The following is a 24127-nucleotide window of genomic DNA, read 5'->3' as shown; positions in this document are numbered from 1 at the left end:
ACAGAAAGCAATAGAAAAGGGAAGAGAAGACAGAAAGAGCTCTTGGGATTTAAAAATATAACAGGAGAGGTAAAACAATCAGTAAGATGTATAACATCGAGTTGCCAATATCTCTGAAAAAGTGGAATTAAAGACAAGACATGGAAAAAAGTAAGGAACATATGAAACACTAGAGTATCCATCAGTCCAGGTAGTCTAATGTCCTATTAATAACCATTAATTCTGAAGAAAAATTCTTTATAAAATTCTAAAGCTAAACCATCGATTAAGCATATATTAAATAAGAATCTTTTGAGATACACAAAGTCTCAAATATGTATCTTCCCTTCTTCCTGTCTCAGGAAGCTCCCGAGTGGTATCCGCCCAACAAAATAAGAAGTGAACCAAGAAATAGGAAGATATTTGCGATAGAGGCACATCTCACCATTTATTTCACTCTCCTGGCGGCAGACGTTGGAAAGCTAAAAACATTGGTTTAGATTCTTTCAAAAACACATCATAGCAACAGTTCTGAATGACCAGGTTTCTTCACTTGGCATAAAGGGCACATACATATGTTGCAAAATGGGAGAACCAAGAATATCGACTGCTGACTGAGTCAGCCCCACAGACATCCAGAATATGTGAGTTGATGTTCTCTACCACATGTCTTTATCATTTTACTCGAGAACTTCACATGTTTAGTGAATTTTACTTGAAGAAATGTCCAATACATTAATGTAGTCATAGATGCATTTTCCATAATGTAAGGAAAACGAAATGCCTGTATTCAATAGTTAAAATTAGGAAAACGTTAAGGAGGGAAGTTTATTGTAATTTTTATGAGACTGCAGTTGTGGAAGTTATGCTCAAACAATTTAGTTTGAGCTCTACATAAGCCCTAGTCCCTGGACTTTTCAAAATAGAGAATTAAATAATAAGACTGGCCTTGAATAGACTGCCCCTCTCAAAAACAAAAACAAATAGAAATTATTTCAAAGAATAAATAACTTCATATTGTTGTTTTATAGTATGTTTCATAGCAGGTTGAAGAAAATCATAAACAACTGAACATTGTGCACATTAAGTGATGTTGCCATTAACCATACATATGAACCCAGGTAACTAAAATTTTTGCCCACGTTGGGAAACAAAAGTAGTGCTCCTCCGCCACTGACCACGATTAAACCATTGTCAGCAGCAGAGTCGGCTTTCAGAACACAAAGCTTTAACTGGGAGTAGGAAAATGTGCTTATTTTTCTCCAGAAATCTCGAACTGGAACAAGAGTAAATAATCTGGATACAGCCAATCACTTCCTTTCCACAAAAAGAGGAGGAACATCTGTACCCTGAGGAAGAACAGTAACAGGTTGAGGTTTGTCGTCAGAGTCTTTGGATCTAAAATACTAGGGTTTTCTCTACAAAAACAGCTTCTTGACTATTTATTTACCCTTCTGGTTGAAAGTTCTGCTTTGTCTTTAAGTCTTTAAAAATAATGGTGGAGATTTATTCATCCAATGCAGTCATTGAGGAGGCATCTACTGGGCGACTCTACTGTGCTGGGGACACATTAAACAAAACTATTCCTGCCCTGAAGGAGTATGTGGAGTGACATTGAGCAGACTTGGATTTTTGCTTTAATTTATGTTTCCCAGGTTGCTAATGAAGTTCAATTGCTTGGCTCATATCCTTTGCCCATTTATTAACTAAGATGCTTATCATTCTCTCGTTTGTTGGTAGGAATGTTATTAGCTATTCTGGATCCTAACTACTATTCTGGATACTGATAATTTGTTTGTTAGGTACAATGCAAATATATCGTCCCATCCATAACTTTTGTCTTTTTGTCACACATTAATGCTAATATAGTCAAATTAATCAATTTCCTCTGTATTTTTCTTGTTGCTCTTGTGTCCTAAGAAATCCTTCTCTATCCTAAGGTCATAAAGATATATACAAAGGAAAATATGCATTTGCTGTTGACATTTATATCTATAAATTCACCAGCAATTTAATTTTGTATATGGTGTGAGATAGGGGTCTAATATTTTCTTTTTTTTTTTAAGATTTTATTTTTTCCTTTTTCTCCCCAAAGCCCCCCGGTACATAGTTGTGTATTCTTCGTTGTGGGTTCTTCTAGTTGTGGCATGTGGGACGCTGCCTCAGCATGGTCTGATGAGCAGTGCCATGTCCGCGCCCAGGATTCGAACTAACGAAACACTGGGCCGCCTGCAGCGGAGCGCACGAACTTAACCACTCGGCCACGGGGCCAGCCCCGGGTCTAATATTTTCTTTCTTATGGTAGCCAAATGTCCCAGCATCATTTATGGAAAAGAAGTTTGCCAGATAGTGAAGAGGGAAGAGGGTTTAAACAACTGGGTCCCACCCTCAGTCTGGAGAGATCTGTGACGTAGCACACCTGTACATCTAAGTCTAGCCTGACTTATTAGAGAGCTAGAGCCTTCAGGGAAGAGGTAGCTCTCATTCACAGTGTGTCCTTTGTGCCTACTACAGCACACAGCAGATGGGAAAGTTATCTGTTAAATATTCAAATAAATACAAAGCCCTTTATAATCTATTTACCATCACTTTCTAGGTGCACCCACCATATACTTAGGATATACCAAATGAATAGTGTGCATCTGTACTTCCTGTTGCTTCTCTTTGAAATCTTCTTTTCTATCTGCCTTGCGAATTGGACAGTTGGCCTGCAAACACTTTCTAATTTCTCCTCCAGGCAAAACACAATGTGTTCCTCTTTTGCACCCACAGACCACCTTTAAATACCTTTAAGCAATACCGGGGACATTGTTGTACAAGCCACAGGCCAGTGAGCTCCCTTTGGGAGCTCTACTGAAAATCGAAATTCAACTCTTAGAATATTAGAGAACTACGAACTCTTCCTAGACTGCATGGATCAATGGAGACAAGAACTTACCGGATTGGGAACTGTATATGAGCTCCAAAGGGGCATCCTGATGTCTTTTCCAAATCCACCGACGTATTCCCTATGATAAAGGAGACAGTGTTCCTTGTTCTTCTGCATAACCCTGGGCCTCCCAAATGGCAAATTTAGTTTCTCTGTTGCTGTTACTAAAATAAAAATGTTTGTAAAATTAACAAACATTTCTACGCACAATGACTACCATACTCTGATGGCTGATTTTGTGCCAGGCACTCTGATAAATATTTTACATACTTAATCTCTTTTAATTCTTACAACCCTATGAGCTAGGTGTTATTATTCCATTATACAGATTGCAAAACTAAGGCTTCAATAAGTAATTTAGCCAAGCAGCTAACAGCTCACAGGACATAAGTGAAGAGATAAAACCCCCAAATCTAAAGAATATATGTTATAACAAAGATGACCTACAGTAATAACTGTCACAGGGAAGATACTGGAATTTTACACAAAGTAAGTCCTAATGTATTTACTTATTTTTAATTGTCTGCTCCTATAACCTAAAAATCCACCAATTATTGATAGTTTAAACACCTGCAGTGTATTCATGCCATGGAATAACACTCAGCAGATCATAAGAAGCGTATCAAACAACCAACACATTTACTGAACTCCTACTGGGAGCCAGGCGCTACTCTAAGTGCACACGCACATTAACTCCTCTAATCTTCATAACAACTCTACAAAGGAGGTGTCCCCATTTTACAAATGATGAAACAGGCCTAGTGAGTCTAATACAAGAATACTTAAAAGATAACAGGTAATGATAACATTGCTACAGGCCAGGCCCTGTTCTAAATTCTTTCCATGGATTAACTCTTTTAATCTTTACGACTACATGAGGTGGGTACCATTATTATAGATGAGGAGACAGGCACAGAGAGGTTGAGTGATTTGGGCCAGTTTACCCAGCCAGAGAGCAGTAGAGGTAGGCTTCAAACCCAGGCAGTTTGATCTCTTCACATCTCAGAAAGGGAGCAGGGGACTGAGGATGAGACGTGACCATTTCAAGAAATTTGTTATGTTCTTGGAACCACTGCAACTACCCCATGCTTGCTATTGTTATTAGATCTGGGGGTTTTTGTCCTCCTGTACATTAGCAATAAAATCTTTATGTTCAAAGCCCCTGTGAGCTTATTTTGAAGAATTCCAAAAAGGCTGTGTCTTGTTAGGTCTAAACATCAAAGACTTAACATGTTTTCTATTGACTTACTTTCATCTTGGGTGAGATTTAGCATTTGATTCGCGTATTCTAGAGAAGTATCCTGCAAGACAATGTGGGAGGGGGAGAAAGCAAAACATATGTGACATATGTTTTAAAAGGTGATGATAAATAGATGACAAACAATAGGATATAGTGGAGTATATGAGGAAGCCATTTGGGTTAAAACTAATTTGCCCTGAACTTGTTTTTCCAAAAGGGCCTGACGTGACCTGTTGAGCGTGCATTGTATATCTGTTTTAAATATTTACTAAGTCCCAAAGACAATAACAATGCCCTTAAAGATAAGGATATAACTTTGCCCACATCAGCATTTCCTTAAGGATAAGCACCTCTCCCTAAACGAAGGATTAATTGCTGACCTGCTGCACTCACCTTGTGACCATCTACCTTGAAACCACCGACTTGCTCTGTTCACTGAATTGCTGTGCCAGCAAAGCAATCTCATGACTACCGTAAAAGGGAAATTCCTGTCATATGTGATGTATGCTCTTTAATGGTATTTAACTACTCTGTACACACTACTTCTTTGGAACGCTCCCTTCCTTTGTGAAAGGACTCCCCTGGGCTATATGGTCCTGAGAGTTGGCTCATAATAAACTCACCCCAACTTTGATTTACAGATTTGTTATGGATTATTTGCGTTGATAGTGATCAAATTTATTTCTGCAGTAATCACTTGAATGTTTACTACTGAACAAAGAAACCAGACTCACTTGAGTTTAACTTCCAATTCTGCCACTTACTCAGAAATATAGAGAACGACTACTCCCTGGAATACTTTCTGTTGTGAGAGTTTGCAAAGATGAAATTGATAATGAGGCCGAGGCTCTGACCACAGCTGGAATCTACTAACTTGAGGTAACAACACCCCAGGGCTTCTCAAGCTCTAACACACACACAACTCCCTTGCAGCGTGTTGAAATGAAGATTCTGACTCAGGGAGCCTGAGCTCAGCGGGGCTGAGATTCTGCATCTCCCGCCAGCTTGCAAGTGGTGCAGATGCTGATCCTGGGACCACACCTTGAAGAGCAAAGGGCATTCTTCACAGAGAAGAACTTGCAGTTTGCAGTCAGGGAAACCAAGCTTCTATGACCTTGGACAATTTACCTAACTTCTCTAAGCCCCCTTTATCTCTAAAATGGGGAATGCAACATCCACCTTTAATGTTTATTATTGTTGCTTTAAATAGGGGTTCCACTGAGGTTATTCGAAGCAGTAGCTAGAAAACCCACACACCCCACTCTGATCTTTGCTGTGGATTTGATTATCATTGGGGTGTTTGGACTTTTGTTCCTTAAAGCATCTTTGGTTGGTTATTTATTTACACGTTTATTTATTTATGAGGTGCAGTGGTATTCTGAGGACAGAGAATGTGGAGTTTTGCTGACTCCTGGCTCTGAGGAATAATTCTCACCTGAGGCAGAGGTTTTATTTAGCTCTGTTTAGTTAGAACTCGGCATCAAATGCACCTTGACATCGGTTTTAGCTTGATGGACTCCTGACGACAGGGCTTCAAGTCCCTTCTGCAATTCCAGCCCCATCCAGGGGCTCCAGTTCTCACAGGGTGGCTTGGTCCTTGCTCTCACAGCTCCTGTTCTGACTCCAGGCCTTTGGGGGGGCCCTCGCAGTGCTGGAACCTCACCTTGCTGAGTCTCCTGGGATCTGAAGTCCTGCCCCTGAACTCAGCCAGGCACCTGACCCACTAAAAAGGCTTTCCCAATGCTGACTGCCTGTCAGCCAGCCTCCACTTGCCTGACGGGACACTTAACTGCTCCCCAAAGGAGGCCTTCCTGCTCTGGAGGCTGGGTTTCTCGCTGGGTAGACTCCAGGGCATACACCCTAGGGGGTGTGTCTGAGCTAGACCACAATCCTGCAGCCACGCAGCCAAGGGTATTTGCTACAAACAACCAAGCTTGACCATCTGATTCTTGAGCTGTAAGAGGGATGGTTCCTGAGGGAAACCAAAGGGCTCCAACATTCTACTGTCTTGAATGGTTAAGGACAGTTAGCTTACAAGGGAATAAACAACTTCCAAATAGTGCTTTCCGGTTTACCAAGCACATTCACATACTTAAACCTATACTGTATTTCTCATTTCCAGATAAGGTTCAGAGAAACCACATACATTACTTAGTAAATATCCGAGCTAGAACACAAACCTGGTAGTCAGCTACCCTGGTTATAGATTTAGCTTGCCCTTTTTCATTCGTATGGATACATGAAGGTATTACTTACGTTTTGTAGCTCAGGGCACGAACAGTCGAGAGCATCTGTGGGCAACGGAACAGTAAAGCCACAAACAGAGAACTTTGACACTTCCTCTTCACGGGATGGCTCATAAAATGGCACCTTCAGAAGATGGTTTAAACTGCCATGGGTACCATTGTTTGGTGCTGGTTCAATGTGTAGAAGATCTGTTTTAAGAAATTCAGAGTAGTTTTAAGTTGGAAGGCAACAACATCTCTGGAAGATGGGAGAAAACAAGGCCCCCTGTTCACTTCCTTCAATAAATTCTGCAGCAATGCAGTCGCGTCCCGCACATGCTGTTCAGTTTACTAACTTTCTTCCCAGAGTTCCCATCACCCAGCCTTTCTGGAGAACAGGACCAGCTGCAGGAACTTTTAGGAAGTGTTTCTGTTCCTCCAGAGAAAAACATCATTGTTTAAATCATCCCTTTGTTCCTTAAACATATCATGGTTTTCTAGCATAAAAGCTATCCTTTTAGTAAAAGCAAACTGAAAGAAGTTAAATAATTTACAATCTTACTTGTAGTACTTTTACTTAATTCTATGAAAATTCTCTAAGGACAGATACTATTTAAAAATTAAACTAGTGAATTTTGCTTAATATGTAGAGAACTTTTTCTAATGTTTTTCTATAAAAACAAAACTTGCAAATATTTCACAGACATGGGCGTTTAAGTGGCTCCTGCTGAGCACCGCCCAGTAGGTCTCTCCTAGACCCGGAATCGTATCTGGTTCCTTCTAAGCCTCTTCCCACAGGGCCAGCAGCCTGACCACACACTCAGCCTTGGGCACCAAGAACTGAAGCTCTTAAGGCGACAACACGTGACTTTTAAATGATGCTTTTTGGTCTCCAAGTCACACTCAATCACCACAGGCCAGGACAAGATTAAGAGCGACAACTGTGAGCATACTTTGTCCAGAATCCTTTGGCCAAAGGTGAAAATGCAACGCGCCCTCTGCCTTGCTGACATCAACAACTTGTTAACACAGCGGTCTGAGGCAGGCACGAGGCAGAAAGGGCAGGTGAGATGCCCCAAAACTCGAATTCTTTAAGATTTGTTAAGACTGAGTATAGTAACAAGTGTCTCTCCAAATAGGACTTTCTTACCATCCTGTTATTCCAGAAGCTTTCTCTCTGTAATTACAAGAAAATACTTGTGTTTTTCAGTGTGTTTTTCCTGCTTTGAAAAGTTGGAAGTCTAATTTTCTTTAGCTGTTTTATTAAATTAAATTTTCATATAGTAACTAATAGAAAAGCTGGTCTCCTGAGATCTAATGTTTATTGTTCCTAGAAGGACAAAAAGATTTCATTCCTATAGCTGAATAATTCTGAAGAATAAATAATTCTTCCTCATCTTTTCTACTTTCTGTCTTCTCAGTGCAGAGCATCCACCTTTGGGATTCAATGTACCACCAATTTCAAAATATATATTTTAAAACTCTATCCACATTTCGCCATTGTATTTATATGGACATACTTACCACATATTAGGTTATAGAGTTCAATATTTTCGAACGGTTCAATTTCAGTCTTCTCTTTAAAACTGGGTCCATGTGCCAGAAAGATAGCCTAGGTGGAAACAGTCCTACTATTACTAGATGCCATCTAAACTCAGAAACAGATGGTGGAAGAGACACAATTTTCCTTCTATACCAGCTCTCCCATTTGCAGCTTAGGCTTCTGTAAGGATTTCTGTTCCGATCTGAAATGATTTCTACATCATTTCCAGCTGTGGTGTTGTACAATCTCAATCAAATATAACCCACCCTGTGTTCCCTTCTCTCTCTACCTGCGTCCACAGCACGTCAGATGTCAACAGGCTAGGAGACTACAAGCAACAGTGGACAAGCCACGTCAGCACAGTTCCACCACAGCTGGGCAACAGAAATTAGCAATTTGTCACATAACATCTCGTATTCTTTTTATATTCCATTCATATCATTGCTGAAATATGTTAACACATGGCAAAAAATGTGGAAGTTTCTAAGCATTAAATTTTTGCACTACTTCTATGAACCCACTGATTTCTCAAATGTATCTCCCCTTTACTTTTAGGATGAAGAGACCCAAATATTTTTATTTACGTTAATTAATGTTAACAATTATTTTGTTTATAACAGATCTAATTGTTTTAGATTGTAAATAACTAGAAGAAAACCATCAAACATAAACAAGCGATTGTTTTCTGGTAACAGGGATATATACATATATTTTTTTTATTTTATATGTGTATATTTTATACGTGGATATTTTATACACATATTTTTTTCCCAAGATAGTCAGCAAAGAATTGGAGGTGTAGGATTTTCTTGCAGTAATTAAATTAATTATCAAATAGCCCCCTAACTAACAGAGAGGTGCTCTGTTTCTAGAGATTTTTCAAAGAGGTATAACTCATCATGACAATGTTAGGAGGCAGTACATTCAAAAGAGCCTAACATTTTTTGCTATTTGGAAAGGGACAGGGCTGTGTGTATATGTGGGGTGTGTGTGTGGTGTCTGCATATGTGTGGGGTGTGTGTGTGGTGTGTATAGTGTGTGTGTATGTATGTAGTGTAGAGCCATGAAGCTCCACCTCTGGGGGACACGGCTGCCCTTCACTCCTGGACTCCTCCAGAGAGCGCCTTCCTGGGCTTCCCCGGCACAGAGGCTGCTGGTTTCCTTCCTGCCTCCCTGGCTCGACTTCTAGGTCTCTGTGCTGGGAGCTCTGTTTCTCCACACCTCTTCTAAGAGAAATGCTTAGGGCTCTGTACTTGTCCTCCTCTCCCTTACATTCAGTCCCTGAGCATCTTATTTAGGTGCATATCTTTTAAATGATTTATACACCTCAAACACAATTTCGGATCTCCAGGTAGACTCTCTCTTAATTGCCTGTGTAACATCCCGACGTGCACGTCTAACACATATTAGGAACTCAACATGTCCAGTTGCATCTCACCCTTCCCCTCCATCAGCACCAGCCACAAGCTACCATCCTCCCACAGCTATGAGGGCTCTCCCGACACAGCAGACACTCACCCCTGGGCCTTTGCACTGGCTGTTTCTTCTGCCTGAGACATTTGCCCTGAGTATTTGAAAAGTTCTTCCTTCACCTTCTTCAAGTCTCTGCTCAAATGGCATCTCAATGAATCTCACTGTGTCCACCTTATTTAAGGTTTCATGCTGCCTCCATGGCACCTGTAACACCCCCAGTCTCCACCTACTCTGCTTTACTTTCTCTTTATTTCCCATAGCACTTATCCCTAACATAGCAAATAATATATTCCTTTATTATGCCAGTTACCTGTATCCCCTTGTTAGAATGAACACTACATGAGGGCAGGGATCTTTATCTGTTCCCTTGACAGATGTATTCAAGAGTCCTGAACATTGCCCATCACAAAGTAAGGGCTCAATAAATACTTGTTAAAAAAAAAAAAAAGCAGTACGTTACCTCCATGCTCTTAAACTCATTGTCGTAACCATGGGTGCCTCCTCCACAGGATGAATAACTTTTACTCCTATAAAGAAATAATAGTATTACACTGTGATCAGTATATTGATATGACACCTTATGATATGACTGAGCTTTAACGGATTTTTATGTAGCTTCTGCTTTCACATAAGTAAATTTTTCTGTGAACAACAGCATGAATATAGTTATTTTCATGCTCAAATTCATAACCACAGGGACCAAGCAGAATGGCAGGGGAGACGGAAGGAGAATTCCAAGATCTGTACATAGAATTCAAAGCCTTTGACTCGTAGACAGCAACAAAAGGATGACAGCGGAGGGAGAGATTTTAAGAAAGAATTTGGCTTCAAGCTCACCTGCCCCTTTACACGTAACTGTCTGCGTGATTACAAAGAGTTTGATTAATATGTCACTTGAAGGATTTCAGGACTTTAGAAATAAATCTTTGGAACTAGGAAAAATATTGACTCCTATTTTACAGTGGAGAAGTCTAGTGAAAGAATATCAAAGCACGAACAAAGAACACCCAGGGCGAGTTAATAGAACACTTGGTGAGGGGCAGCCAGCATATTCCCTAAAGTCAGAGGTTATTTTTAACTTCTGAGATTGTCTTCCACAGGCTGTTGCTCTATGACTTGAACAATTTTTCAAATTTAATTAATTTGTCTTTGCCTACGTTTTATACTTTAATCTTTGAATTGAGCAGTATTAGCAGTTTTATACATAGTCAGGTTTTATACTTGAAAACAAAATAGCAATAAACGCACCTAGACTTTTTTTTGTTTGAGGAAGATTAGTCCTGTACTAACATCCTCTCCTTTTTTTTGCTGAGGAAGATTGTCTCTGGGCTAATATCTGTGCCCATATTCCTCTATTTTATATGTGGGATGTCTGCCTCAGCATGGCTTGATAAGTGGTGAGTAGGTCCACGTCTGGGATCCAAACCAGTGAACCCTGGGCCACAGAAGTGGAGCATGTCAAGTTAACCACTATGCCACTGGTCAGTCCCAGCCTAGACTTTTTTGTTGTTTGTGAGGAAGACTAGCCCTGAGCTAACATCTGCCACCAATCCTCCTCTTTTTGCTGAAGAAGACTGGCCCTGAGCTAACATCCATGCCCACCTTCCTCTACTTTATATGTGGGACTCCTGCCACAGCGTGACTTGCTAAGCAGTGCGAAGGTCCACACCCAGGATCCGAACTGGTGAACCTCAGGCCGCTGAAGTGGAACATGTGAACTCAACTTCTGCGCCACTGGACCAGTCCCCCAACCTAGACTTTCTTTAAAGCAACAATGTTATATTGGTTCAAATTAGGTCTCTAAGGAGAGAAAAAGACTCCTGCTTCCAATGGTTGGCCTTGAAAGATTCCTCTCATTTGCTTCCCCACTCCCCACCTCCCAATCCCCAGGGCAAATACACACACACACACACAATGTTTTTGTTTGTCTTTATATTGTAGGCTTAACTGAAAACAGGACTTTATTTTAGTGTCTTAAAAAACCAACTTTTAAAAAATTCATAACTGACTCCTACTCAGGTTAAATAAAGATGAATCACAACACTGAGCAGGCCACACTCCACTCTGCCGGGCAGAGGGAAGGCAGGAGAGGCTGAGGACTGCCTGGAATGGGGAGAGCACAGGCGTCCCGTTTACAAGGGGCTTAAACTCAGTCACACTAAGGGGCCAGTGCGCGTCCTCCTCTCAGTTAACTCCAATAAAACGGTTGGCGTAAGGTAAAAGTTGTTTAAAAACATTTTTGTCCTTATTGCATGGATATTTGGTTCCCCGAGATTACTGGAAGTATTTCATGGGGGACAATTAAGTTTTAAATTCTGTGTGGGAAGTTAGAGTACTCATTAATGAAAGAAAGAGAAGGTCCTTTAAACCAAGTCTTTGGTAAAATTTTCTAAAATTAGGCCTTTATTTATCTTTCTACTTTCAGAAAAATCTAGCTTTTTTGTATTTTCAACTCCTAACCCAACTCTATGAGAAAACTTTAGTAAACATTGCATAGCATTATTTGGAAGTAAAAGATAAAAAATATTGCTAGAAAACGTGCTATTTTCTATTACTTTCCAAAGGAGAACTTGAGAAGTTTGCTCCTCTAACTGCTCCTGTTTGTGCTTTCCAACCATCCAGTGGCTCTGGAAATTACATATGGAAAAATGGAAGCTGGCATTTGGAAAAGACGAGTTGATTTTATCTGTCAAAATTTAGCTCAACGTCCAAGCACTGTATGAATTCTTTTGGAACAAATTCTCTTTTACCTTCTCCAAGGCTAATTAATAAAGTTGAAATCAAGGCCGGGTTTCTCTGCCACAGCTGGCGATGACACAGAGGGGAGATGAGCACGACTTCGTTCCTGGTACACAATCAGTTGCCAAGTCCTATCTTTCTCTGTGGTACCCTCCACACTTTCCCTTGCTTTCCCTTCTGCTGTCACCATTCTAAGCTCGAGTCCCATTTCCTCTGACCTGAACCAACTTCCTAATTGGTTATCCTGACTCTGAATTGGTTATCCAGAATCTTCCCCCCGACACACACACAGACAAATGCTCATGCATGCACACCCACATGCCTAGTCGTATTTAAGACTATTTATCACTGTTGGAAATGGAAACACACGTTTTAACGAGTACAAATGTGGGACAGAACATGATGAGCCCGTACTATCCTGGGAAATCTGTCTTAAGTTCACCATACATGTCTTCCTGATAATGTGCTACCTAATTAGTCTTACCATCCCACCGGCTCCACAGCATCCCTTGGGCTGTCATAAGGCTGAAGAACTGGTCACTGCACACCTTCTAACTGGGCTCCCTGCCACTCACTTGACCATCCTCCTCCATTCAGCAGCTGGAGTGAGCTCTCTGAAATGCACATCCCACTACATTCACCTCCAGCCACCTTGTGGCTACCAATGGAGAGTCTCCTACTTTCGTCATGGTCAAAGTCACATTCCCTGGTCATGACAGATAAAGTCCTTCATGCAGAGGGCAGGTTCATTCACCCAGTGCTCTAGCAATACGAGACTACTTGCAATTTCTGGAATCTAGTCCATCTGTCAGGCTCTTTCTTTCTACCCTTCTTGCCCCAGAGCTGCTGCTGACTTTAAAAAGGCACCCACTGCTCTGGGCAATGCTTTTAGAAAAAGAAGCACCTTGAGAAGGCACAGCTTGGCAGTGCTCAAGGTCTGGGAAGCAGAATGGCGCCCTCCAGCGAAGAAAAGTGGTCCCTTTCTTCCTGCAGACACAGCCCCATCAGGGCTTGACGAGCTGAGCAATGGCTACATTTCAGCGCCCACTCATCTTCTTGGCTGAGTACCTCGTACAAGGCACAGACTGCAAAACTGCACACGGCAGACCTGCCGGATGCCAGCAGTTAGCCAAACCCATCCTGAGTCTTCCAAACCCAGAGCAGGAATCGCCCCACCAAGAAGCATTCTCTGACATTCGCACCTGGGGGTGTGATCACTCCTTTTGTTTTCCTGAACATTGTACTTGATCTTAGTGCAGAGCTTGTTACACCTGATTATAATTGTTGTCCTCCTCCTCACCTGGGTGAGACCCTTATGGTGGGGAAGGTGTCTTTCTCTCCAGTACTTAGAAAGGTGCCTGGGACATATTTGTCAGTTTCCAATCATAAGATCAAAAGCTATTATTCTCATTCTCTAAAAGAGCACTTTAACAATACTTTAACTGTAGTTTCAGATAATTGGGTTTCCCCAAATTAGTAAAATCCAACACATTTTAGGCAAAATAAGGATGATGATGAAGAAATTACACTAAATGATGAAATTTGCTATACTCTTGAAATGCAAATCTAGTCTAGTTACCGAACATTGAACATCATTACTGAGGACAACATACTTTCCCTTAGAAAGTAGGTCTCGTGAGCCTCAGGTATAAGAACTGGAGATCGAGAGGATCCGGGATCAGGTCAGCTGAGACTCCTGGGTTGATCTGGGGAGGGCTGCAGCCAACGTTCCTCTGAGGTTAGTTAGTTTACTTTGTATGCTAAGCGCAAAAGAATAAGAAACCAGGCTCACCTTGGGTTACAGATGAGGAAAATGAAGCCCAAGATATGGATTTATCCAAATTCCCACCACAAGGCAGGCCGGGTACCAGGCCCTGACCTCTCAGGCTGCTGCTCTTTTTACAGCTTACTGCCTGCTGTTCAATGCACAGCTCATCATTTGAGACTGAGTGTCAATGAGTGGTACCCAGAAGTACTCTGGTGGCTGGGCTCGCCTTCTATAACCCATCGGTCATGCTGTTGGATGGATGGGCACATTCGCATTTTGCGCCAGTGGCCTCCTAACTTCTTTAATCTCACACACTTAACAGTAAATATTTGGAGAACTTACCCACATTTACTTATATATTGCATGTACACATTACTTACAATCTTATATACCTAATATTAGTAAAGCTTAATTTTGTTCACACTTTCATCTTCTTTTAGAGAACCTGTCCTGAGCCATAGCAGGAAAGGCTGGGCAAATCCAATCCTGAGAAGAGAGACCACCGCCATCTAGTGACTGGTGTGGGCTGCACACCCTCTGCCCTAGAGCAACAGTGTGGGTTCCTGGTTACGTGTCTTAAAAAACAGGCTCTGTCAAATCTCTACTTCCTCGTCTTGCACACACTGATGGTAGAGCTCAGCTCTCTCGTCTTCCGTCTCCTCTTTGTTACATCTCTCTCGGCCACTGTATTCCCATTGTCCTCATAGCCCCTTGGCATGACGCAGCACACACACAAGATGGGCCAGAAAACACAGCATGATCCTGACTCCATTTATAACCACTATCACAGGGAAAAATGCTGGAATGAAATTCAGAAATAGGTACCATTCGTTAAACTACCTGAAAGTGTGTACTTATTTGTTTACTGGCTTGTTATCAGTCTTCTCCATTTGAGCAGGAGGGCAGGAATCATGTCTGAATCCCCACTGCCTGGAACAGGCTCAGCACACATGGAGCACGCATCAACAAAATTGCGTTATGCCGTGAATTACTTGGTTATGTTGGGATGGAGTGATTCAGAATGGCTTTTATTTTCTCGAAACATGCTTATATTTTGCAAATGCTCAATGATCAACATGAATTAGAATTATAACTAGAAAAATGAAATAAATGTTACAACTAGTTGGTTAGGTTGGCCTTATAATCATAAATGTGCTCTTTTATAAAACCGCAAAGACAACAAACATCTTAATTAAAAAGCCATGTAATCAGTCACTACCAGCCTGGAAGGCAGCTGATATCATCTTTATGTCCTGTCTGCCGCCTAAAGGAGACCTCAGTGGGGGTTAAGTATGTGTTGGTATGGATGGTCTCTGGAACAGTCGATGAACAGTGCCAGCCTTCCTTCTCACTCTTATCGATAATTGTGAAGATGAGGATGCTAAGATCGGCAACCTAATAACAGTCATTTCAAATACAGGAGTGCTAGAGAGATTTAAATTTCAAGAGAATGTCCATGCTCAGGAAACTTCCATGATCATAGTAGTAGAAGAGTAAAGGTAAGAAAATTTATAACCAAAGACGGTTGTTAAAAGTATTGTGAGATAAGCAAATAGACACACAAACCTCACGGCCAGCCACTGTTCATCCACCAAAAGATGAACTTTGTCGATTCTGATATTTTTGGCAAAGTGTAATCGTTTTGGCAAATCAGGAGTCAAATAGGGTTTGAAATGCTGATCAGGTTTTCGGCACTGAAAAATAGGTAAATTATTTCTTTATGACACATAAAATATGCAAGCTAGTTCAACAATTTCATCTCCTAAGACAATTTATTAAGCACCTTTTAGAAGTAAGAGGATTTAAGCTTGGCTAACAAAACAGGGAGATTAAACCTATTATCAATGCCACCGCATTCCCTAACTATAGTACTTTTATTGTTGCAATAAAATTCAGGTTGCAATTAAATATATGAGGTAAACTATACTGTCTGATGTTCTAAGTTTTTATTTCTGTGTATATAGTTTAAAGCTCCATAAATCTCTCCTCCTTTTTGACAGAGAATAGATATGTCTAGATTTAGAGTGGCAAATACAACATTTGAGTCTAAATTATATATAAAAAGTATATAATACATAGTAGTTATGAGAAAAAATTTTTAAATCAGTCTAACTGAACCAAAAAATCCCATTACAATTGACTTAATTTACCCTTTAAATAACCTACATTTGCTTAATTTCCAAGTCAACAGTTTTTGAAATCTAGTACAGTCTCCCTATTTGTAAAAAGTTCACAGATTTCTCACAAACTGGAGTGAAACTTTGTTTCTTTAGTAATTACTGTTGTAATAGATGGCATATTTTTAAACCATGTAAAAATGCAAATCATATTATCATTTATTCATGTAAAAAAAGTGACAAAATGAGAAACAGAACTACAAAGGAACTTTGTCTCCTGCATGACCTTTCGAAAAACAGGAGAAAAAAAATGGATAAAAATATGAGGAAATGAATTTTTTCTACTTCCTCATTTTCTCATTTAGGTTAAGCCTCAATAATCTCATAAATAGTGATGCGGGGATGGTGCACTGAAGAGTCAAAAGAAAGATTTCTTGGACTCTCAAGGTCTGGCAGTAGTGCTCTTTTATTTAGAGAATAGTATGGAATAGCATGGGGACAGGACCCATGGGCAGTCAGAGCTGCTGCTACTGGCACGTGTTGAGGGTTAGGGCTAAATTTATAAGGCATGGGTACGTGACTTATTTTTACTGGAAAAAGAAAACATGATGTAAAAAGTCATTAAATGATTTCAGTGCAGATGGGGTCTGGTAATTGTGTGGTCGTATAACTTTAGATATGAATCTGGTCATATAGATCCGCATGTAGGCAAGGATGCCCTGGGCTTCTCTCCCTGGGGCAGCCTTAATCCACACCATAAAATCCATTGGGTCATATAGATCAGCATGTAGGCCAGGTCACCTTGGGCTTCTCTAGCTGGGGCAGCCTTGACCCACATCAAATATTTCAAATCTGTGTCACTATTATCTCATGCTCAATTTATATAAGAAAAATGAGACACTGAAATTGAACCAAAAAAATCATTTAAAAAGAAATATAGAAAACAGGGGAGTAAAGAGAGTTATGGAATGAAAAGGGGAAAGAGAAAAGTATTTATTGCACAGATATTTCTGCCAGTTTTTTCTTGCCTATTTTGGTCTCTTTTCCAGGCTTCTTGTTTTTCCACTTTTTCATTTATCATTACTTCCTTCTTAAGCCAGTATTTTAGTAACTTCCAGGCAAGCGCATGATGGCAGTTGCTGAGTATGCAGCTTCCTGAAAGACTCAAGGGACTAGAATGTGCCCTTAAGGACCACAGATCATTTGATGAGTCATGGTTTCCTAGCTATCTGTGTAGCCAGAGTAAATCCAGAGAAAACTGGGGGCACACTGCCAACCTCTGAAGAAGTACTGGGTTATTTGCATTTGAGATGAAGACGGAAGAACTGAGATAAAAGTTGGGTCATTTTATCTAAGAACAAAGTCGATGCTGTCGTCGGTCATGCAGCCAGCATGTTGTGGGACTCAGAGTTGCCTGTTCATGTGTGGTTACATTTGTCTAATACAAGCTCAACACAGGTCCAGAGAACAGCATTACTGGGAATACTGTACTACCACATGGAATATCTTCCCAGGAATAATAGACTACTTCATGAAATGGTAGTCCATTCTGGGGGTCCTGGAGCTCCAGGCCCATTCCATATCTGTGATGCCATGTAGTGGATTTCCAGAGCCTGCAGTATCCAATCTCCTTGCACCAGTCGGATTGCTGGGGATTTGACCTTCCTCATCCCACCAAGAGGACTTCAGCTGTATGGACCATGAGGTGACGGAAAAAAGGGACGGCAATGTGCAGACTGAGAGTCCACATGTTGAAAATGCTCACTACTCACCCAACCAGCATGAACACACTGCATGTACACCCTTCACCAGTAGGGGGTGGCATTGTCTATCTGCTTACTCAAGATCAGACTCTTAGGAGGGGTAAGAGGAAAAAGGAGGGACTGACGCCCTGGGGGATTTCTGCTCTAGCTGTCATTCCCACTTCAAACTCGCAGTGGATCTCAGGTTTGGTAACCATTCCTTAGCCGGTGTTTCCTTATCTTCAGTCGTTCACATTTCATCCTAATCATTTTCACTATACTTGCATGGCAACTGTCCTTAAATAAGCCGAGCCCCATGCCAAGAAGCGGTGAACTCGTGAATTCCATATCATAGATACGTATTTGTGAATATACCTTAAATAGAGAACTAGTCAAACTACCACATGAGAATATTTCAGGTCTCTCCAGGAGTGGTGAACTCCGCCTTGGAAAGTCCAGATTGTTTTAAACTATCTGGAATTTGTCCTGCTCATTCACTTACAACCTGGGACATGGGAACCAATCAAAAGCAGTCGCAGTTATCCTTAGAGGGGAAGCAGATGATTTTTCGGACCTGTCCAAAAAGATGTGTAGAGTCTGTAACTCCCCACAAAAAACGTGAAAAGCGATGCTGCCTGAAACTTGAAGGAAACATCAGCCCATTCAAGGAAAACCGGGCGTCAGCACCACCGTTACCCTAAACCGATTTCCTGTGACGGTGCTAATGCCAAAGGGAAAACAACTGAGACGAAAGCAACTGATGCGCACATAAGACAAGGTTGAGGGAGGGTTTAAAACATAAATTACAAGGGGCCTGGACTCAGAAATACAGAATACAAATTTCCTGAAAACAGATTAAGGACATTACATTAACTTAAATAGATTCATTAGGAGGCTGTATACTTACACTGAGGTTTCTAACAATTTCTTCAGAATTAACTGTTTCAAAGGAAAAAAATAAATCACATTACAATGATACTGGATAACTGCAACAAATGTGAACACACAGGGGAATCTGACACATTAATTTATTAATGATTATGATCTGGTAAAATTAAATAAAAAATTATTTCAGCATTTAAGAATGGAAGGAATGTATTTGTACCCAACAACATTAGCTCCTCCCGAAGACTTTACAGACTGACTAACCTTACACACGGGAATTTCTCACTTGATTCTGTGTGGTCTTCCCAAGAAGTCAGAAGAGGGGCCTGGTAATCCCCACATCCTCAGAATCGGGGGCCATGGTTACTCACTTTAAGGTTTACCTTTTTGTTCCATATGGGCATCTTCATACTTACAGGTATAAAAGTCTTGAGGCACATCATAAGCCCTGATGCGGGGGGCAGGCCCTTCATACATGTAGAAGTTTATTTGGGGAAAATAATCAGTCATATATTCCACTTTGTCACAATAAGTCTGATCCATTCCTGGAAAAGAAATTATTCCCTGAATGTATATAGATGGTAGCAACTGGTTGTCTTTGATCATGTCAAATTGAAGACACTTTATGTCACGGATCAATGAAACAGAATTGAAAACCCAGAAATACAACCACACATCCAATCTTCAACAAAGGAGCCAAGAACATACAGTAGAGAAAAGAAAGTCTCTTCAATAAATGTGTTGGGAGAACTGGACAGCAACATGCAAAAGAACGAAAGTAGACAATTATCTTATACCATACACAAAAATTAACTCAAAATGGAATAAAGACTTGAATGTAAGACCTGAAACCATAAAACTCCTTGAAGAAAATATAGGTAGTACACTCTTCGACATCAGTCTTAGCAGCATCTTTTTGAATGCCATGTCTACTTGGGCACAGGAAACAAAAGAAAAAATAAACAAATGGGATTAGATCAGACTAAAGAGCTTCTGCAAGGCAAAGGAAACCATGAACAAAACAAAAAAAACAACCCACCAACTGGGAGAAAATATTTACAAATCATGTATCTGACAAAGGGTTAATAGCCAAAATATATAAAGAACTCATACAACTCAACAACAACAAAAAAACAAATAACCTGATCAAAAAATGGGCAGAGGAGATCAACAGACATTTTTCCAAAGAAGATATACAGATGAGCAACAGGCAAATGAAAACATGTTCAACATCACTAATTATTAGGGAAATGTAAACAAAAACTAAAATAAGATATTATCTTACATCTATTAGAAGGGCTATAATCACCAAGACAAAAAAATAACAAATTTTGGAGAGGTTGTAGAGACAGGAACCCTTCTACACTGCTGGTGGGATTGCAAACTGATGCAGCCACTGTGGAAAACACCACGGAGATTTCTCAAAAAATTAAAAATAGAAATACTATACGATCCAGCTATCCCACTACTAGGTATTTATCTGAGAACTTGAAATCAACAATTCAAAGAGACTTATGCACCCCTATGTTCACTGCAGCATTATTCACAATAGCCAAGATGTGGAAGCAAACAAAGCGCCCATGAACTGATGAATAGATAAAGAAGATGTGGTATATACATACAATGGAATACTACTCAGCCACAAAAAAGAGGAAATCATCCTATTTGCAACCACATGGACCTTGAGACCTTGAGGGTATTTTCTTAAGCAAAATAAGCCAAACAGAGAAAGATAAACACCTTATGATTTCACTCATATATAGAAGATAAACAAACACATGGATAAGGAGAACAGAGTAGTGGTTACCAGAGGGCAAGGGGGCTGGAGGTGGGTGAAAGGGACAAAGGGGCACATATATATGTTGACGGATAAAAATTAGACTATTGGTGGTGAGCACGATGTAGTCTATACAGAAACTGATATATAATGTACACCTGAAATTACACAATGTTATAAAACAATATGACCTCAATGAAATAATTGGGAAAAAAGTACATAGTTCAACACTGATTTGTGACTAAAATAATTTAAGATAAATCATTACTCTAGATAATTACTCAGTAGCAGGTTAAAAAATATTGACTCCAAAAGAGAAAAAGAAAAGATGGGCCAACCCGGTGGCGCCGTGGTTAAGTGCGCACATTCTGCGCTTCTGTGGCCCAGGGTTTGCCGGTTCAGATCCCAGGTGCGGACATGGCACCGCTTGGCAAGCCATGCTGTGGTAGGTGTCTCCAATATAAAGTAGAGGAAGATGGGCATGGATGTTAGCTCAGGGCCAGCCTTCCTCAGCAAAAAGAAGAGGATTGGCAGCAGTTAGCTCAGGGCTAATCTTCCTCAAAAAAAAAGAAAAAGAAAAGAAAAGAAGAATCAAAGAGGAGGGCATAGACAGTAGTACCAATTAAACATTAAAATAAAATACACTCTATGTAACCATAACTGAGAAAAATATACTGAGAAAGATTCACATTTTGGGAAAATTCTTCTCACTGGCATTCCTAGGCCATTACTATTTTTGGATGACTTATTAAACAAACAAAAACAACCCATTCTTATCTCAAACCATGATACAAGATAAAAATTCTTTTTGAAAAAAATTTAAAAAATAATACACAGGACATGGTAAAACCACCGAATATAGTAAACTGCAGCCAATCCATGTGAGTGAAACACCGCTGAAAATATCGCCCAAAAGCCCTTGTTATGATTGAATAACAAGCCAATCACATCCCTGTTCAGCACTACTAAGCCCATTTTTACAGAAAATTAAGTGTATGAATGGATGTTAGAATAATTGAACTAGAAATTTTAATTTTAGTCCTCTATTTATCACAACCCACAACTAAATTTATTCTTTGCTTATCCAAGAGCTTCTAGGTGCAGAAGTACAGAATTTAAAATAGCATTATTATTAATGTCTGCTCCCTGAAGTGATAAGATGGAATCAACGATAAAATATGATGTAAAAAAAGGCATACCATGGTCAGCCACAAGGATTATATTGACACAATTGTCTAAATTCCGCTGCTTCAGGCCTTCCATCAACATTCCTAAAGCGTTATCTACCAACTGCAACGCTTGAATTACCTAAGGAAAAAAGAAACTGGAGTTCAGACTGTCTCCATGAATTACAGTTTAATTAAGCAAATCATTATCTAATAGAGTAAAAATTAAACACGTTTCTTTCCCTGAATTGTTGGGCTTTGAAATAAGACATCAGAGTCCAGCACCCACACTACTACATTCACCAAATACCAATTCCCTAAATTTCTACAAATGAAAAAATTAAACCATGTTCTCTACAAAGGAAGATAGACTACTAGGCCATAAATATCTGAGAAAAATGTTCATAGTCAGCAAACATTATTCAACCGCAAAGGTTTTCATGATAATGACCAGTGTTGGGGAGTGGGGTCACAGACTGTTCTATAGGAGCTTAAATGGTTGCCCATGGTCTGGAGGCTCATGTGACAATGTGTAACCAGAGAGTTAAAAAGGGGCAGACCCTGGAACCTGATAATTCTACTTCTGGGCATTTGCCATAAGTAACACTTAGAATACAAATGGAGATTTACAAACAAGGATGTTCATCACAATATTTATTCATCATTTAAATACAAAAAAAGCATAAATTATTCCACATTCTTAAGAAAGCATACTCAACAGCCCTTCAAAAATATTTTGTAAAGAACATGGCATAGGAAAATGCTCACAATACAATGCCAAACATAAAAAATTAAAACCAAACTATAGAAGCACTCATAGACATTGCAGAAGCCTTACTTTGTTTTAAAAGGTATTTACTATTTCTTAGTAAAGGCACATGCACAGAAAATGAACAGGAAATAAGTCAAAAACATATTAACAGTGGTTGTCTCTGACTGGTGAATTGGAATTCATTTTTATTGTTTACGTTCTTTTGTGTTTTTAAATTTTTCTACACTTTATCAATATAGCACATTGAACTGACAGGTTCAAGTGAATAACTTTTACTGACATAATTTTCATTATTATTTTCAGTGAATAAGAAAGTCTAATAGCAGTGGGATTGGGGAAAAAATGTTTAACCTCCTGTAGTCCTGCTATAACACTGATTGCCTTTTTTTTCTTTTTTTGAGCAAGAATTTCTCAAGCCAATTACCGTTAAGAGCTTTAGGGTGTTCTCTCACAAAATCCTCACAGCAACATTCGTGGACGGTGCTGCCAGACTTCCAGTCGTAGAGAGGAGGAAGGTTGAGGTTTAAGAAGTTAGGCAACGTGTTCTCGGCCCCACAGTTAATAAAGGACAGAGCAGGACTTGAACTCAAACATCTCTATCTACTGCCAAATCTGTCAACTCCAGCATGCTTTCCTGACCCCCATCCTTCGGGTGACCATGCCCTCTGGTATGCCACTGAGAGTCACAGTTCCCACCTGTCATCAGGACATAGTTATGTCCCCTGTCACATAACTCCTCCCAACTGCACAAAGAGGCCCTCCTCTGGTCTCTCCCAGCACCCTGGCGTTTTGCTACCACTGGACTCTCCCCACTTTGGAAACCGTCTGTGTGCGTGTCCACCTCCCCAGGAGAGCATGAGCTCCTGCAGGGAAAGACCATGCAACCGAACTCATCACACGCTTCCTAAGCACACAAAGCCCACCCTCTCTAGATGGCACATTTAGGAACGTGAAGTGACTGGGCACCAGCCCCCAACTCTGGCCCAGACGAAGGAAAGAATCAAGAAATCCCCTTAATGGGCAAGGAGTGAGCAGTTTTTTGGATAAGTTCATTACCAGGGATAGAAATGTTTGCAGCTGTGGGGGAAACCAAGTTTGGGTAGAAAACGTGGCCCCTTTCCCTTGGAATCATGATCATTCGCTTTCACAGTGGGCACTGTGGAAGCAGTAAAATCAATCCTGGGATAACGAATTAACTGGGAAGACCTTCAATGAACACTTGTTCTTTCGATCCAGAAGACCCTTTTTGTAAAATGGAATTCAAGGTTGCAGAGGAACCTGCTACCCGGAAGCTCTATGCAGCACTGACATATCTGCTTTTCAAAAGGCCCAACTTCCTGCCTCTCTGGTTTTACCTCCACTTGCTTCCCCAAAAGTGGAGTTCCTCAGGGCTCGGAAATCCTCCCACCACAGACATGAGCAGTACCGACACTTAAATCAGTTTGTTCTGAATTTCAATCTTCTTTTCAGAAGTGAATTCTTCTTCCCAACCTTTCACTCCATCTGAGATGTAATAACTGGTTTTTCAATAATGAATCACAGCTGCCTCTTATTAAAGTATTAGACCATTATTTAAAGTTACTCAAGACCAGTCAGGACATCCTGTGCCTACTTCAACTTCAGTACTAGAGACTCAGTGGAACACATCTGCTATGGAGAAGTTGCTGGTTTCACCCCACTTCAAATGCCTCTCCCATCCCCTCCTGCCCATCCATATCCTCCCACCCTCTAAATCCCCACTTCATAAAGCCTTCTCTGGCTACAGCAGCCCA

At 40.4% G+C, this 24127-nt stretch overlaps 1 protein-coding gene across 3 annotated transcripts in view; it reads right to left on the bottom strand.

Moving 5' to 3' along the window:
• Positions 1–24127, bottom strand: part of ENPP3 (ectonucleotide pyrophosphatase/phosphodiesterase 3) — an 88707-nt gene that overhangs the window by 18355 nt on the left and 46225 nt on the right. For all 3 annotated transcript variants that reach the window (XR_011497634.1, XM_070496135.1, XM_070496134.1), the window contains exons 12-20: positions 21617–21725; positions 19057–19185; positions 18663–18694; positions 15463–15590; positions 9850–9916; positions 7898–7985; positions 6405–6583; positions 4158–4209; positions 2918–3072 (exon numbers count right to left, since the gene is read on the bottom strand). Coding sequence is in view for 2 of the 3 variants with exons in the window: in XM_070496135.1 (XP_070352236.1) it covers positions 2918–3072; positions 4158–4209; positions 6405–6583; positions 7898–7985; positions 9850–9916; positions 15463–15590; positions 18663–18694; positions 19057–19185; positions 21617–21725 (939 nt within the window). In the remaining variant the exon portion in view is untranslated. The remainder of the gene's footprint in view (positions 1–2917; positions 3073–4157; positions 4210–6404; positions 6584–7897; positions 7986–9849; positions 9917–15462; positions 15591–18662; positions 18695–19056; positions 19186–21616; positions 21726–24127) is intronic.

Source organism: Equus asinus, chromosome 24, assembly GCF_041296235.1.
Source record: "Equus asinus isolate D_3611 breed Donkey chromosome 24, EquAss-T2T_v2, whole genome shotgun sequence".
NCBI lineage: Eukaryota > Metazoa > Chordata > Mammalia > Perissodactyla > Equidae > Equus > Equus asinus.
Note: the sequence above shows the minus strand (reverse complement) of the source record. Positions and strands in the feature narration are given on the sequence as shown.